General features: G+C 38.9%; 1 protein-coding gene across 1 annotated transcript in view; it reads right to left on the bottom strand.

Moving 5' to 3' along the window:
* Positions 1 to 4,055, bottom strand: part of GABRG3 (gamma-aminobutyric acid type A receptor gamma3 subunit) — an 802,344-nt gene extending 798,289 nt beyond the window's left edge. Inside the window, exon 1 of the mRNA XM_027856641.1 lies at positions 3,869 to 4,055. Coding sequence (XP_027712442.1) covers positions 3,869 to 3,921 — 53 coding nt within the window. The 5' untranslated portion in view covers positions 3,922 to 4,055. The remainder of the gene's footprint in view (positions 1 to 3,868) is intronic.
* Positions 4,056 to 14,757: the final 10,702 nt, after the last annotated feature.

A 14,757-nucleotide genomic window follows, 5' to 3' on the forward strand; every position in this document is an offset into this window, starting at 1 on the left:
TGGTCAGTTTTGTATGGATTAAAGGGGTATATAGTTACATATTCTATTATGACTTTTTTATAGATTGTATAGATACTGTTTTAATCTCTTAAAAGTTCTACTCAGATAGTATTTATTACAGTAAGTCTAATTCTCCCTCTGCTGGTGAGGAGTAGGTTATCTTAAAACTTTGGACAGTCATTCTCTAAGTGTCTGTATTTGTGTGGTGTGTGTGTGTGTGTGTGTGTGTGTGTGTGTGTGTGTGTGTGTGTTGGGAAAGGATACAGAATTGAGGCAGTATAGAAAAGTAGCAAGAATAATGTTTTCCTTCCAAACTCACAATCACATATACAATTATCATATGACATTGATGAATTGTAATTGAATCTGTATAGCTCTACATGATGGCAGTCCATGTACTTGATTTTCCTTTCACAAAATCAGCCAGGACTGTTTCCCTCCCTGTCCCAGTTACCCATGACAGTTGCATTGGCTATTTTAGAGGGTGAGGTTTAGAACTGTTTGATCCAAAGCCAAAGGAACCACTCTCCCTTTGAGGGGAGACTGAGGTTGGTGGGAGGGAAGAAACTAGAGGATGAAATATAGGTAAAAAGAATGTATTCCCTGGAAGGCATGTCTGCGATGCAGTTACCAGGTTCTCTGGGTTGGGCTTTGCCAGGAACAGGAGAAGAAATTGTTCTTGCTGTGTATTCCTAGGATTTAATATTACATCTTGCTCTAGTAAACTTTTGCTGTAATTACAAAGGATGGCTGTTGGTGGCCATTGGTGTAGTAAAAGTAAGGAAATTAAGTAGCCTATTAATTACAATCAAGTAGGTTATATACATTCTTAAATTGCATTTTATTATTTGTCTTATTGGCTACTAATCATCTGTGTAATTTTTGGTCTTAAAAATAAGTAAATGATTAAAAATCAGTGATATGCTATCACCATCAGTTGACTGTTTAACATAGAATTGGTTCTAATATCTTACATCAGCTGTCAGACTAAAGATAACCACGAAGCATCATTTCTGAAAACTTAAAAAAAAAGCCTTCAAAAGCAAATCAAATCTTGGCTTTTCTGAACTATAACCAAAGTGTTTGAGATTGTGGTTACTTCTTTTATAATAATCAAATTACTTTAAGTCAAGATATCAAGGGTCCATCTTCCCCACCCTCAGTCCCAAGGTGTGAATGCAGAGAACTACAACTGTAGACATCTTTTCCAGGGAACTTCTAGGAGAGACAAGTATTCCAAAGTGGCTACTAGGAAGTGTGAAAAAGAAGCAGACTGGTGTGATAACAGTTATAAAAGAGAATCTAAATGTCAAATGCTTTTATTTGTGTATTATACTAATTCCTAAAGACTGTAAATCAATTCCAAGAGGAATATATGAAGGGCTAATCATTCTGATATGATGTAAAGCATAAACCTAAGACTAACACATGAGACCCAAGTGGAAGAACAAAGCCTTAACTACAGGACCTTGGAAAAAAATTCTTCCCCTTCCTCATATACAATGTAACATGATGGTTTTACTAAAACACATGGAAACATTTGAAAGTACAATTTTGAATCAGACAAAAATGAAAATTGCTGTTTCTATATATGACCTTTATTTTAATGGTCTTATCCAAGGAATCTATACAAAACTTGGTCAGGTATGTTTTATAGTAAACAGGTTGACTATCTTAGAAGGATGGTAATATGGAAAGATCCATGGAATCCACGGTTTAAGTCAGATCGATGAGTAGAGAAAGTGTTGAGAAAAGTTTTTATAGGAGGAGATAGAGATAATAGCCTGTGTTTTCCAGCCTTTTCCTCAGGGTGTAGAAAGAAATTGAGGAAATGCCTCATCAAGGTAGAACTCTCCTTTTTTTCCCTCAGTGGTGAATTTATAGGAATACATGGAAAAGATCCCCATAAGATGGGTGAATGGTGATCATTCTCCCTGGAAGGAATATCTTCATTACTGAACTCATGGAACCAGATGACTATTTACTGAAAAGAGAGTGTATAAGCACTGTACACCTCCAAAGAGTGAAGAACAAGGACAATATGGGAAAATACAATATTCAACATAATGAATTCCATGAGTTCAACATTTAATATAAATTACATGAGAATCACAGAAGAATCAACCTAAATATAGTTTCCAACTAGATTTTACTTCAGAATCTCAGATTGAAAATATAACATGCAAATATCTGTCTATCTCCCTGTCTCTGCCTCCACAAAAGCACATGCTGATGTACAGAGTTTCAGACATTTTTCCCTTCCTTCACAGCCATCTCTTGGCATTAGTTGAAAGACAGAAAAGAGACATATGTCTCAATGATAAAGTTTCCTGTGAGTCACTGGTTGAATATTCCTTTTTTGGAAAAAACATATGAAGTTGATATTACACCTGGACTTCTGGGAAGAAAGGAAAATTGGGATTTTTTTTTTCTTTTGGGAGAGCTAAATCTTCAGTTCCTGTGGTAGATACAAACAGGGAACAACTTTAGTCCTATTGAGTTTTTTGTTTGTTTTTAAATGATGTTAGAATCCTTTTATATTAAAATTTGATAGATAGGAATTAAAGAATAATAGCAATCAGTTTCTTCCAGTAAAAGGGTATATTCTTTGGTGTTGTTTTTTTAAGTTACTCCGTTTCTCCAAATGAAATTCAGAATTTCAGAATGTGACAATTTAGGCATCTATATGGTATGGAGGGCTAGCTAGACAGAAATATTTTCTGAGAGGGAGCTTCTAACATCTCCATGTTTGGCTTTGAAATTGCATCCTAACAGAGGCTCTACCATTAGAAATTCTAGCCAAATAATTAAGCATTGGACTATTCACAGAAGTCACAGTGAAGAAAACACCCCTCCCCCCCAGGTCATAAAAAGGTTGCCCTGCTGACCCCACCTGTGGTGAAAGCAAGACTTTTTTTTTTTTTTTTGCTGATTTATAACCAAATCTGTTGGAATTACTGCAGCCTGAGTTTAACTCTTCTGCTACTCTCCAGTTTATTTGGAAGAATTCATTTCTAATTTAGTTAGCTTCTTAGTATAGTCAGATTAGGGCACACAGTTCTACAAAGGAGATTCAAGAGATGCTTATGCTTGGAACCTCATCTCTTCCTTGGTAAATGTAATAGCATTCCTCCCAGAATAGGGAAAGGGAGAGCAAAGGAGTGAGAGGCCTGAGGGAAGTGTGTTGAGTGTATCTGGGGACAAATGGTAAGGGAAACACCTCAGAAAAAGGTTGACTCTCAACTGTGTCTCTCCCTTCCCCTGGCACTCAAATTAGTACCGAGTTCTCAGTCCATTTTTCCCCCTCTGGGATGGTAATACAATTTCAAAGCAACTGATATATCCAGAGATCAGGAGAGAATTTGGGGGACAGGAGACTTTTCCTTCCGACTTCTGGGAGGGGAAACCAAGTACTTGCTGCCAATTAATCTTGGGCTGTTCAAACCCTGAAATCCCTTCTCCATTTTTGGAAGAGTCAAGTAATCCAGAAGTCAGAAACATTGTGGGTTAAGATTGGAGCTGACTCCCTTGGGGAGGAAGGTGCTGAGCTGGAAAAGGGGTGATGGGGTGGTGAAAAGATTTTTTTTTTCTAATTTTCAAAGTGGAGATTTGATCTCCTTACATTGACAGTCAGCGGGCAAGCTTACAATGCTAAGCCTAAAACCAGACAAGACCGACAAAAACCATCAATGTGGTAAAGCAGAGCCGGGGATTCCAGCCAGGGTTTCCCTCTAGGTTCCACAACTACCCCCTTCCCCAAACCCTCCACACGCTCCTTCTAGGGATAATCCTTTCACTATAGATTCCCCCAGCCTGGAAAAGATCACCCTCTGGAAAGCCCTAAACGAGTCTCCCGGCGCAGGCTTACCGTGCGTGGAGCCCAGAGAGGAGACAGAAGAGCGCCAGCAGCTTAGGGGCCATGGTTTAAGAAGCGGTGCTTTCCAGGTATATGGAGCTGGGTGCGAGAAATGAGGCAGAATAGTCCTGAACAGAGAGATAGAGAGGACACAAGGAGAGGAGCAGCGAGGTGATAATCGGAGTGGGGGAAAAGAGGTGAAGTGAGTCCGTTGTTGCGGAGAGTCTGTGCACACCCCCTATTTCCTCTCTGCAGCTCTCTTCACCTTGCTTGACAAGACCAGGACTCAGCTTTCCTGATGCAAGTGTAGACAGGGCTTCCTTGGATCTGACAGGTGTGAAGGGTCTACTGAGGCTTCCGCCCTTTCCTTCCAGCCCTCCCGGCCCCCCACCCCCTCTGCTTCTCTCGCTTCCCCACTGTCCCCCAGCAGCCAGTCAATTGTATGCAAAGCCTTTTCTGTTTGCCTGTGGGGCATGAACCCTGATCCCAGATCCGAGCCCCAAGAAGATTCCCGAGGCTCCGGAGAGTTGGGCAACTGGGCACCGAGCCCCAAGGTGAGGCACCTGTTCTCCACCCGGGCAGGAGAAGCAGCTGGGACTGCGGGAGACGAAGAGAAGACGGCAGCAGAGGCTGCGGTGCTATCAGCAGCAAGGCACCAGAATCCAGAATCAGCGAGGGGAGCCCCCCACAGACCCACGCGCATCCGAGTCCCCAGTAGCACCTTGGCTCGGAGCCCAGGCCAACAGGTATTCCCTGAAGGAGTGGAACTGCTGCCCAATGGACTTGCCTTTAGAAGTGAGGAAGCTGACAGACACGCGCGCGCACACACACATACATACACACAATCACACACACACACACACACACACACACACACACACACACTTTAAAAAAAAAAAAAAAAGGACTTCTCTCCTGCAAGCGACGCTCCCAAACCAAAATATAGACACCTCCCCCACTGCGATTGAATCAGTATTAATGTGTCTGTCTCCTAGGGAAGGAAGGCAGCAGCCTCGATTGCCGGGTTCACCAGGTTGGTACCATCCTAAGCGACCCGGGGGATAAAGTCAGCTCTCAGCTCCAAGAGATTCTTGAAAGAAGTGGTTGCCGGCTGCTCATTCATAATCCCCCCTGAGGCGGGCACCGGTTCAGTGAATGATTTGAGCACACGGTTGAGGAGCGGGGTCGGTAAATGTCACTATAGTGAACCTCTTTCTTGACTCTGTAAGGTCCAGATCTGGCTCCAGCGTTTCGAGTTTGATGCGGGACTAGAAGGGGAGGAGGACGGAGGATGTAGGAGAAAGAGAACAACTGGGGATCAGTGGGGAAGAAACAGAGGGGCCCTCCTCAAGGAAGGCTTTTACTTTCTCCTGAAAAGCTGATATGCCAGACTGGATTTGTTTTTATTACTTTGTCACTGAAATGTCTACGATGATGACATTTCTTCACATCTCCAGTGCCTATTCTCCTGTGTTTCCCCTCACTTCTTTTCTCCACCACGTCCCCCAACTGCCATCTTCATTAATAAATACTATTCTGAAAGTTACCCAGTTTTTGCCTCTTCCAGATGAAACGCCTGGTTTACCTGTGTGTTCCTGCAAGTCTACCACACCTTGATGATAAAATAAGCATCAACTAGGCTCTCTTCCCTAACACCCCAATCCCCCTTTCATCCCAGTGTATTTAGCTGTCTCTTCTGTTTGCAAATATCTTCTTTTCTAGGAAGCTGAGTAACACAGTTTGTTCGGTATGCACCCAAAGTGATGATTTGCTGACAGCAGAGGCAGCAGGGATTAGTGACACATCTCTCAAAATTCCCTAGGTCTGATTGACTCTTTATATAAAAAATTAATACTCTACTTTTTATTAGAGACACAGAAACGGAAGGAGCATATCTAAAAGGTGAATTTGGTGGTAAAAAAAAATAATTCCTAAGACATTTTCTATGCTGTTTATCAAGACGGAAGTTACTAATTACTCATAGACTAAAATGTAGTTCTATATATAAAGACAGGACATTGAGTTTCACAAAGCTGTTTTGATGACATCAGAAAGTTAGTGTTCTCCAATTACTACTAGAGTAGTAAAGCCTTTAACTTTACTATGATCTTAAAGCTCTGGTAAATACATAATTCTTTTATGCCTTGAATTTAAGACATGGAACTGTTTGGGGTGAAAATGTGTAACACTCCCACTCTAAAAACACTGTCCATGTCTTCCTGAAAGGGAATTTAAATTTGAAAAAATTGAAAAAATCAAAGTTGAAAGATTGAAATACTATTTTCCTTTTGACTTGCCCCCAAGTTATCTGCAGTGATATTCTAAACAAGAACAATGTAAAAATGAAACCTGACATTTTTATTTAAAGGGTCTTATCCTGCTTGGTGCTTTAGTCAAATGGATGGAGTTGTTAACCTCTCAATGCGTTGATGCTTGCTCCCTCCTCCAAACATTTGCTCATGTTACACACACACACACATACACACAATACCTTTTGCCTCATATGTGATATGCTATAACTATATGTACATATAATCCATACACATATATAAATATGCACAATATACACACATATGTGTGTGTGTGTGTGTATGCTTTGTTGTTGTTGTTCAGTCATCTTCAGTTGTATCTGACTCTTTGCGATCCCATTTGGAGTTTTCTTAGCAGAGATACTGGTGTGGTTTGCCATTTCCTTCTCCAGCTCATTTTACAGATGAGGAAACTGAGGCCAACAGGGTTAAGTGATTTGCTTTTAGCGCAGCTAGATTGTGCAGTCCATGAGTGCAGATCCTGAAGTTAGGAAGACTCCTCTTCCAGATTCAGAGACTTACTAGCTATGTGACCCTGGGCAACTCACTTGACCCTGCTGATCTTAGTTTCCTCATCTGTAAAATGAGCTGGAGAAGAAAATGGTAAACCACTCCAGTATCTCTGCCAAGAAAACCCCAAATGGGGTCACAAAAGAGTTGCATAGGACTGAACAACAAAATGTATGCTTCATTTTGTCAGTATATAATGATGTTTGCATAAAATCTTTTTCTTCATTCATCAGTTGCAGGTCCATTAATAGATTGTAAACTCCATGAAGTCAAGGACTGAACCATTACTTGTATTCTCTACCTAACACAATAGTGCTTTGTACATTGTGGATATAAAATTAATATTTGTTGAACAAATTAACAAATAGCTCTGTTTTTACCAACTAGAATATAAGGATGATTGCTTTATATTTTAACCCTTCCTCCACCACCACTATAATGCTAGCACATTACAGGAACCTCTTTGCCCCCCAGCTGAACTGAGGAATTTGTTGTCCCTGATCTCTGCCTCCATGAAATGCCTTCATGCAAGACAAGCCTTAAGCCTTATACTCTAGCTCTTCATGTCTAGTGAATCTTGAGCTTCTTTCTCAACTCAATTCAGATGTCATCTTAGAAGATAAGACTGTCCTGATTACCTTGTTACTCAACTTGTATTTAACATATCTATTTGCTTGTATTCCCTCCCCAAAATCCATAGAAAGTAAACTCCTTGAAAGCAGAACTTTGTTTTGAGTCCCTAAAATGGCTATCAAAATTCTTTGTATACCAGCAGGTGCTTAAATGTTGATTTGTGAAATGTTAAGCTTTTCTAATGCTGAGTCAGTTGGAAACCGATGAAATTACTTTGATCTAATTCTTCATATTGACAATTAGGTGGAGGCAGACAATGCGTTTTTCTTCTAGAAATTTCATTAATTCCACGAATCATGGTGGCTGATTCCCCAACCCCCCCCATTGCAATTGATTTGTGTACAATTCATACATCTTAGAGTCCCCTCCCAGGAACTCTTCAAAATCATCGTTCCTTTGCAGAAGGTGGAAATGTGACTTCCCAATTTTCCATACTTACCTGGTCAGCTTCATAGGAATGAATATTCCCTGCCAGTTTTGAGGTGGGGAAAATAATTCGAGAATTAAAGAGAGATCCTTAACTAAGCTCCTCTAGCGACATCAGTGTAACAGTCAAAAAGTGTCAAAACAGAAACTGTCAGGCTTTGATTCATTGTCTGCCTTGACCAGCTGTATTTTTTTTCCCTCGAGCATGCGCAGTTGTGATTTCTTGTCCTCTTCCTGAGCATTCCCCCCACCCCCAACCTTCATTCGGGGAGAAACTGCAAGGCCTCGGTTAACGTTAATGCGCGAGTGACTGCTTTACACTGAGTCCTGAGTTTAACTCTGTGAGGGGAAAAATGAGTGGGACTTCAAGTTCTTTAATTACTGTGGAACCAATCACAGATGTAGTATTTAATCAGAATGGGGCGGGGGGGGAGTAGTAGAGGTATTATACACGCTTGTACAGATAAAATATACAAACATTCTCACGCACTGAAGTGCATACTCTATTTTTTTTTTAAATCTAACTCTGCAAAGAACACTTCTCCCACGACATGCATGCTCTGAATTTTGCCCCAAAGCCGAGCCCAGGTACATAATTCCTGAACCAACATCTGCCTGTACGGAGGAGGCTTCCTGCCCTAGATCTGGAATGTCCCGAACGCACCAGCGTGGGTGGCTCTGGGTTTGGCAGCAGGAGGGAAAGCATGAGAGAAGGACTGGAGATTCAGATTTGCTTGGCAGGAATTCTCTTCCTTGGCTACAGGATCCTCTTGCGGCTGCATTGAGAAATTATTTTCTGGATCTCTTGGCAGCCTTGTTTCCCATCGCGCCCAGAGTGGAGGATGAAAGAAGGGCTCCCCCAGTTACCCATTTTCAATTTGTCATTGATCTTGTGGACAAAGGGTCACCGTTTCCTGTAACTTTCTGAACAGTAGCATTTTTTAATAGCAGAACCGCCAGTCGGGGTGCAGTGTTGATGACAGTCTGGTAGGTTGCCTGGTGCCTAATACAGGGCTGCTCATCCCCTGGGTACTCAATATTGGAAATATTAATTGATGATGATGAATGGTGATTGCAGGTTAGGGGACAATTCTATGAATCATGCAGTCAAAACTACCACAATAAGCTGGCTGAACTATTTGAAGTGAGCCAAAGAATAAAAACTTAACATTTATATCTCCTCCTTATCTCATTCAGACTCAAAAGTGCCCCTATAAACAACTCAGAGGATCTAGGTCAGATTAGGCACAGATGTTATTTTTCATATCACATTTCACAATTACTGTGTAAAACCTGGGACTGGAAACTATTGACTCTCCCCATGGTCGTCTTCTGTTATACTTCCTACCCTAGAACTAACATGAAACATAGGTGAAATAAGTTATTGCCTTTATGGTGAGATTTCATAGACTCATATCTACTTGTAGTACAGCTAAATAGAGACCTCAGATATTTCCTACAGCTCTCTCATTGTTCTAATGAGGACATTGAGGCTGGGGAAGGACACACAGATGGCAAATAGCAAAGTCAAATTAGGAAGCAGGGCAACATACTGAGAGGCATGGGGAAGAAAACCACCCTTCCCTAAAATTGTGCCTGAAATTGTGCCAATAGTGGCTCATGCCTTAAAATTTACCTCTTCTGGTTATTTTTTAAAATGTAAATAAACCAGGGAGGAAATAACAATGACAATAAGTTCACATGTTGATTTTCCTCCCTGAGGAAAAAGAAATGCCAGGTCAATAGGAAAAGCTTGGGAGGCACTGCAGTGAAATAGAAAAGTAAGGGGCAAAGCAAACGTAGAATGTGGCAAATTTGGCCTAGGATTCTCTAAAACAAACTTCATGGAAGTCATCGAAGAAGGAGGTCAGGAAAAAGGGTATGGTACACTTAAATATTTGCATTATTTGGGGCATAGGATTTGTCAGCCACATCCCAGAGGTTAATACATTTATAATATCTTCTTCATTGTATTTCCAAAAGATACATACTTTATACATAGGATTTGATTTAATGTAAACTATACATATAAATCCAAGAACAGAAAACAGTGGGGAAATAATTCATTATTTTAAACAATTCTGTAAAAAACATTTCTAGCAATATGGGAGAAAATTAAATTAGATCTAAACTTTTACACCACATGCCACAATAAATTCCAAGTAGATCCACAATCTAAATTAATTCTCAAACTTTTTGGTCTTAGGACCCCTTTGCACTCTTAAAATTTATTGAGGACACTAAAGAGTTTTACTTAAGTAGATTGAATATATTGATGTTTACCATATTGAAATTAAAAATTTTAATATCATTATGAAACTGTTTTGAACTCTTACTCTTAGAAATGCTGAAGGAGTTTTTGTGATGTCAGGGGTCCCTGGATCACACTTTAAGAACTGTTGTTGAGAGAGAGAGACAGACAGAGAAAGAAACAGAGAAAGGCACAGACACAGACACAGACACAGTCGCAGAGACACAGAGACAAAGACAGAGAGAAGTTAATGAATATAATTGAATGCTACATCTATTGCAATGTTGGAAAGGGCAAAATTCTTCACTGCTCAATAAATAGAAGAAACTATTTGAGACAATAAATAGTTTTGATCATATGTGAAGCACTGCCCAACAAAAAGCATTACATCCAGAATAAAACAGAAAAAAAAGATGGGGAAAATCATTTATTACAAACATTTATAATAAATGCTGATATCCAGAATCTGTAAGGAAATCACAAAAATGTATAAGAATAAGATCAAAGAATATTATATCAAGTAGCTCTTGAAAGAAGGAACATAAATTATCAATAACAACATGAAAATGTCCAAACTCTGGCAAGTAAAGGAAATTAAAATTAAAACAACTTTGCAATATAGCCTTGCATCTATAAAATTACCAAAGATAGCTTAAAATAATAAAGTTCTATGTTGCTATGGCTGCGAAAATGGCATACTACTCCAATGTGGGTGATGCTGTAAATTGGTGCAAACTTTTTGGAAAGTAATACAGAATTATGCAGTAAGAGCTACAAAATTTTTCATATTCTTTGACCAGATGATTTCACTACAAAGATTGCATAAGTTTAAACTCTAAGATTTTTGACATTAAAAAATAACTATGTGTCTAAAATATTCCTAGCAGAATTATTTATAATGATTTACAATATCAAAACAAATAAAAATTGGAGAGGGGGACTCCATGGCCAACAATTGGGAAATGTCTAAATAATTACATACATAATGAACTCTTATTCCACCACAAGATCATACAATTACAGTGCTTGAAGGGTTCTCAAAAGCCATCTATTCCAATAAGATTAAGACCCTGGGAAGTTAGATTTTTGCCCAGGATCCCATATACAGTATGCACTACAAAAAAGAATGGAACCAGGTCTCTTGATTTCAGAGTCAATTCTCTTTTTTCACTGTTATGTTATTTCGAAGGGAAAAAAAAAGACAAATATGAAGAATACAAAGAAATATTAAGATATATGAAGTGACAGTATGAAGAAAGCAGTAACAAAAGAATAACATGTATATATATACATGTGTGTAATAATATATATGTGTGTATGAAATATGTACATTACCTAAAAGTATGTAAATAATAACACCAATAAAACCAGATAATTTTTTAAAAGTTCAAAAAGGAACAAGGAAATGATAGGATGATTTTGTTACCACATTGCTAAAATTAATATAAGCTTTTTAAATTATGATGATGAGTAGGAGTTTATAGTTTCATATGCATTTCGCATTTGTTGACAGGACACATTTCAAAGGAAACCAAGATGAAACCTAAAATTCTTTATTACAATTTAAGTGCCATAACCCCAGAAAATATAACAGATTCTAATCAATTTTTAAATTGATATTGATGTAAATATCTATAAAGTACAAGTGACCCATAACTTTATTATATTTTTGGAGAACTGTAAGTTAGCAAAGTCTTCCTTTTCATTATAAAGTCTGCAGTTGCTTGACCATCTTCATGCCATTTAAATTTCTTCTTAAAAATAACATTTTATTTTTCCCAGTTACATGTAAAAACAATTTTAACATTACTTCTTTTTTAATTTTGAGTTCCAAATTCTCTCCCTTCCTCTTTCCCCTCCCCCTCCTTAAGATGGCAAGCAATTTGATATAGGTTATTCATGTGCAATCACGCAAAACATATTTCCATATTAGTCATGCTGTGAAAGAAAACACAGAATAAAAAACAACCTTACAAAAATAAAATGAAAAATAGTATGCTTTGATCTGCATTCAGATGCCATCAGCTCTTTCTCTGGAGGTGGATAGCATATTTTCATTGTGACTCTTTTGGAATTGTCTTGGATCATTGTATTGCTGAGAATAGCTAAATCATTCATCCTACTTAAATTTTTACACTATTTTCCCCAAATAGTTTTCCACTATTCTGTGCCCTCCATTAAAAAATGTTGACATATACAATAATTTATCAATCTTAATATACTCATACTATTTCAGAACTTTGTCAAGCAGCCCCTACCTTCCACCATCTCCTTTTATTTCTTTCAAACATCTGGAGGAAAATCATGGAATTTTCCAAATCATTACCTCAGAAACATAAGTGTCTTTGAGATTGTAATTCTTATTTTTTGGTGGTAAATATCCATAAAATTGTAGTGTCTCCATTAATTTTTTAAAGTAAAAATGGTTATATTATTCTAACTAAAATTGTTTAGATATTTCAAGTCAACTTACAGATTTGACAGCTATACCATTCAAACTACCAACCAAATGCTTTATAGAGCTAGGTAGAATAATATCAAAATTCATATGGAGGTACTTCTAGGAGCAAAGCCAAGATGTTAGAGTAGAGAAAACACTCATCTGCACTCCTAACATTCCCCTGTAAACAATTTAAAAATAATACCTCAAATCAAATTCTGGAGTGGCAGAGACAACAAAAGATCAAAATGAGACTTTCTTCTAGTCCCAGACAACTTGGGAAGTCAGAAAGAGAGGTTTGTGATGTGGCATTGTAGGCTGATTTGAAGCCCATGTGGAAAACACCAGTGATGGGACTAGGTGATGTTGGCAGAAGCAGCACCACGTTCTGGAACTCCCACGCTAGACACTGTAAGGAGACTTACCAAGTGGTCAGAAAGACATTGCAGGGGACTACCCTGCATAGCAATCTAGTATTTGATAATCATAACGATCCAAGCTTTGGGACCAAGAACTTAATATTTGACGAAAAGTGCTTTGAAAACTGGAAAGGAATTTGGCAGAAACAACACCAAATACCAAGGCAAGATCAAAAGGAATAAATTACTTAGACATAAAGGGTTATGAATTAGAGGAGCATGGGAAAAAAATGTTCCTGTCAGAACTATGGATAAGAGATTTTATCAGCAATATAGAGGATCATGGGATATAAAATGGATAATTTTGACTACTTGAAATTAAAAGGCTTTCAGACAAGCAAAATTAATGTAGCCAAAATTAAAAGGAAAATAGGAAACTGGGGGGGGGAAATTTACAGCAAATTTCTTTGATAAAGGCCTGATTTATCAATTAGATAAGGAACTTGATAAGTGGTAAAAGGATATGAACAGGCAGTTTTCAGAAGAAGAAATCAAAGCTATCATTAGTCACAGGAAAAAATGCTCCAAATCACTAGTAATTCCATTTCTCAATCTGTGTGTGTGTGTGTGTATGTATGTGTGTGTGTGTGTGTGTGTGTGTGTAGGTATGTGTATATATATACACACACATATATGTGTGTGTGTGTGTTGTATACACATAAACATACAGACAACTGATAACAATATATTGCACCAACTGACAAAAAAATCAAGGCACAGTACATGAAAAACAATTATCAAAAGACAAATTATGGGGTGGAGCCAAGATGGTGGAGTAAATCAGTGAGTTCTCCCCCAAATCCTCCAAATACCTGTAAAAATGGCTCTAAACAAATTCTGGAGCAGCAGAACCTACAAAAAGATAGAGTGAAACAAATTTCCAGCCTAAGACAATCTGGATGGTTGATTGGAAAGGTCTATTTCACCAGGCTGGGAGAGGAGCTCAGCTCAGCGTGGGTCACACAGGTAAAAACCAGTCCTCAGTGAACCAGGAACAGAACAGGCCTCATGGGCCTGAATCATGGGCAGCTGTGGCAGTTTCCAGACTTCTCAACCCACTAAATGCCAAAGACAGCTGAGAAGGTCAGTAGGAAAGGTCTGTGACCATGGTGAGAGAGAAGTTTGGTCCCAGTCCCAGTTCCAACACAGCCCATAGGTGGTGTCTACTTGCTGAGCTTTTGGCCCACAGAGGGAAGGGGAATCCAGTGGCTGATCAGAGGAGGATTTCAGGGATCTCTTTGCTGGTGCAGAGGCAGGATTCTCTTTCTTTCCCTGTGCTTGAATCTGGGTTGCAGTTCTGGGTGGCAGTCCTGAGGTGAGGAGGAACACTGGCATGGTGCAGCTTGTAGTGTTGGTGGAGAGGGAATCCTCCTCACAGTTCCAAGGCAGAAAATAATGGTTGTGGTCACCCACAGACCAGAGCACAGGACAGGAAAGGAGTAAATACCTCATCCTTGATTGTACCACCTTGGAAGAACTGAAAATTTACAGGTCCCTAGAAGAATCTCCAAAAACAGCTACACAAAACCCCCAAAGCTTGGGACAGTATATTCTTCACACTGGAAGCAGACCGCAACCTTAACAAAGAATTTATAACTCAAGTAATTGGCTGGGATCATGAGCAAACTGTGCAAAAATAGTCAGACCATACAACCTGTCTTTGGTGACAAAGAAGATCAAAACATACAACCAGAAGAAGATAACAAAGTCAAAGCTCCTAAATCTAAAGCCTCCAAGAAAAATATGAATCAGTCCCAGGCCATGGAAGAGCTCAAAAAGGATTTTGAGAAGCAAGTAAGAGAAGTAGAGGAAAAATTGTGAAAAGAAATGAGAGTGATGCAAGAAAATCATGAAAAACTAGTCAACGGCTTGCTAAAGGAGACCCAAAAATACTGGAGAAAATAACACCTTAA

This window comes from Vombatus ursinus, unplaced genomic scaffold (genome assembly GCF_900497805.2).
Source record: "Vombatus ursinus unplaced genomic scaffold, bare-nosed wombat genome assembly UNPS02011591.1, whole genome shotgun sequence".
NCBI lineage: Eukaryota > Metazoa > Chordata > Mammalia > Diprotodontia > Vombatidae > Vombatus > Vombatus ursinus.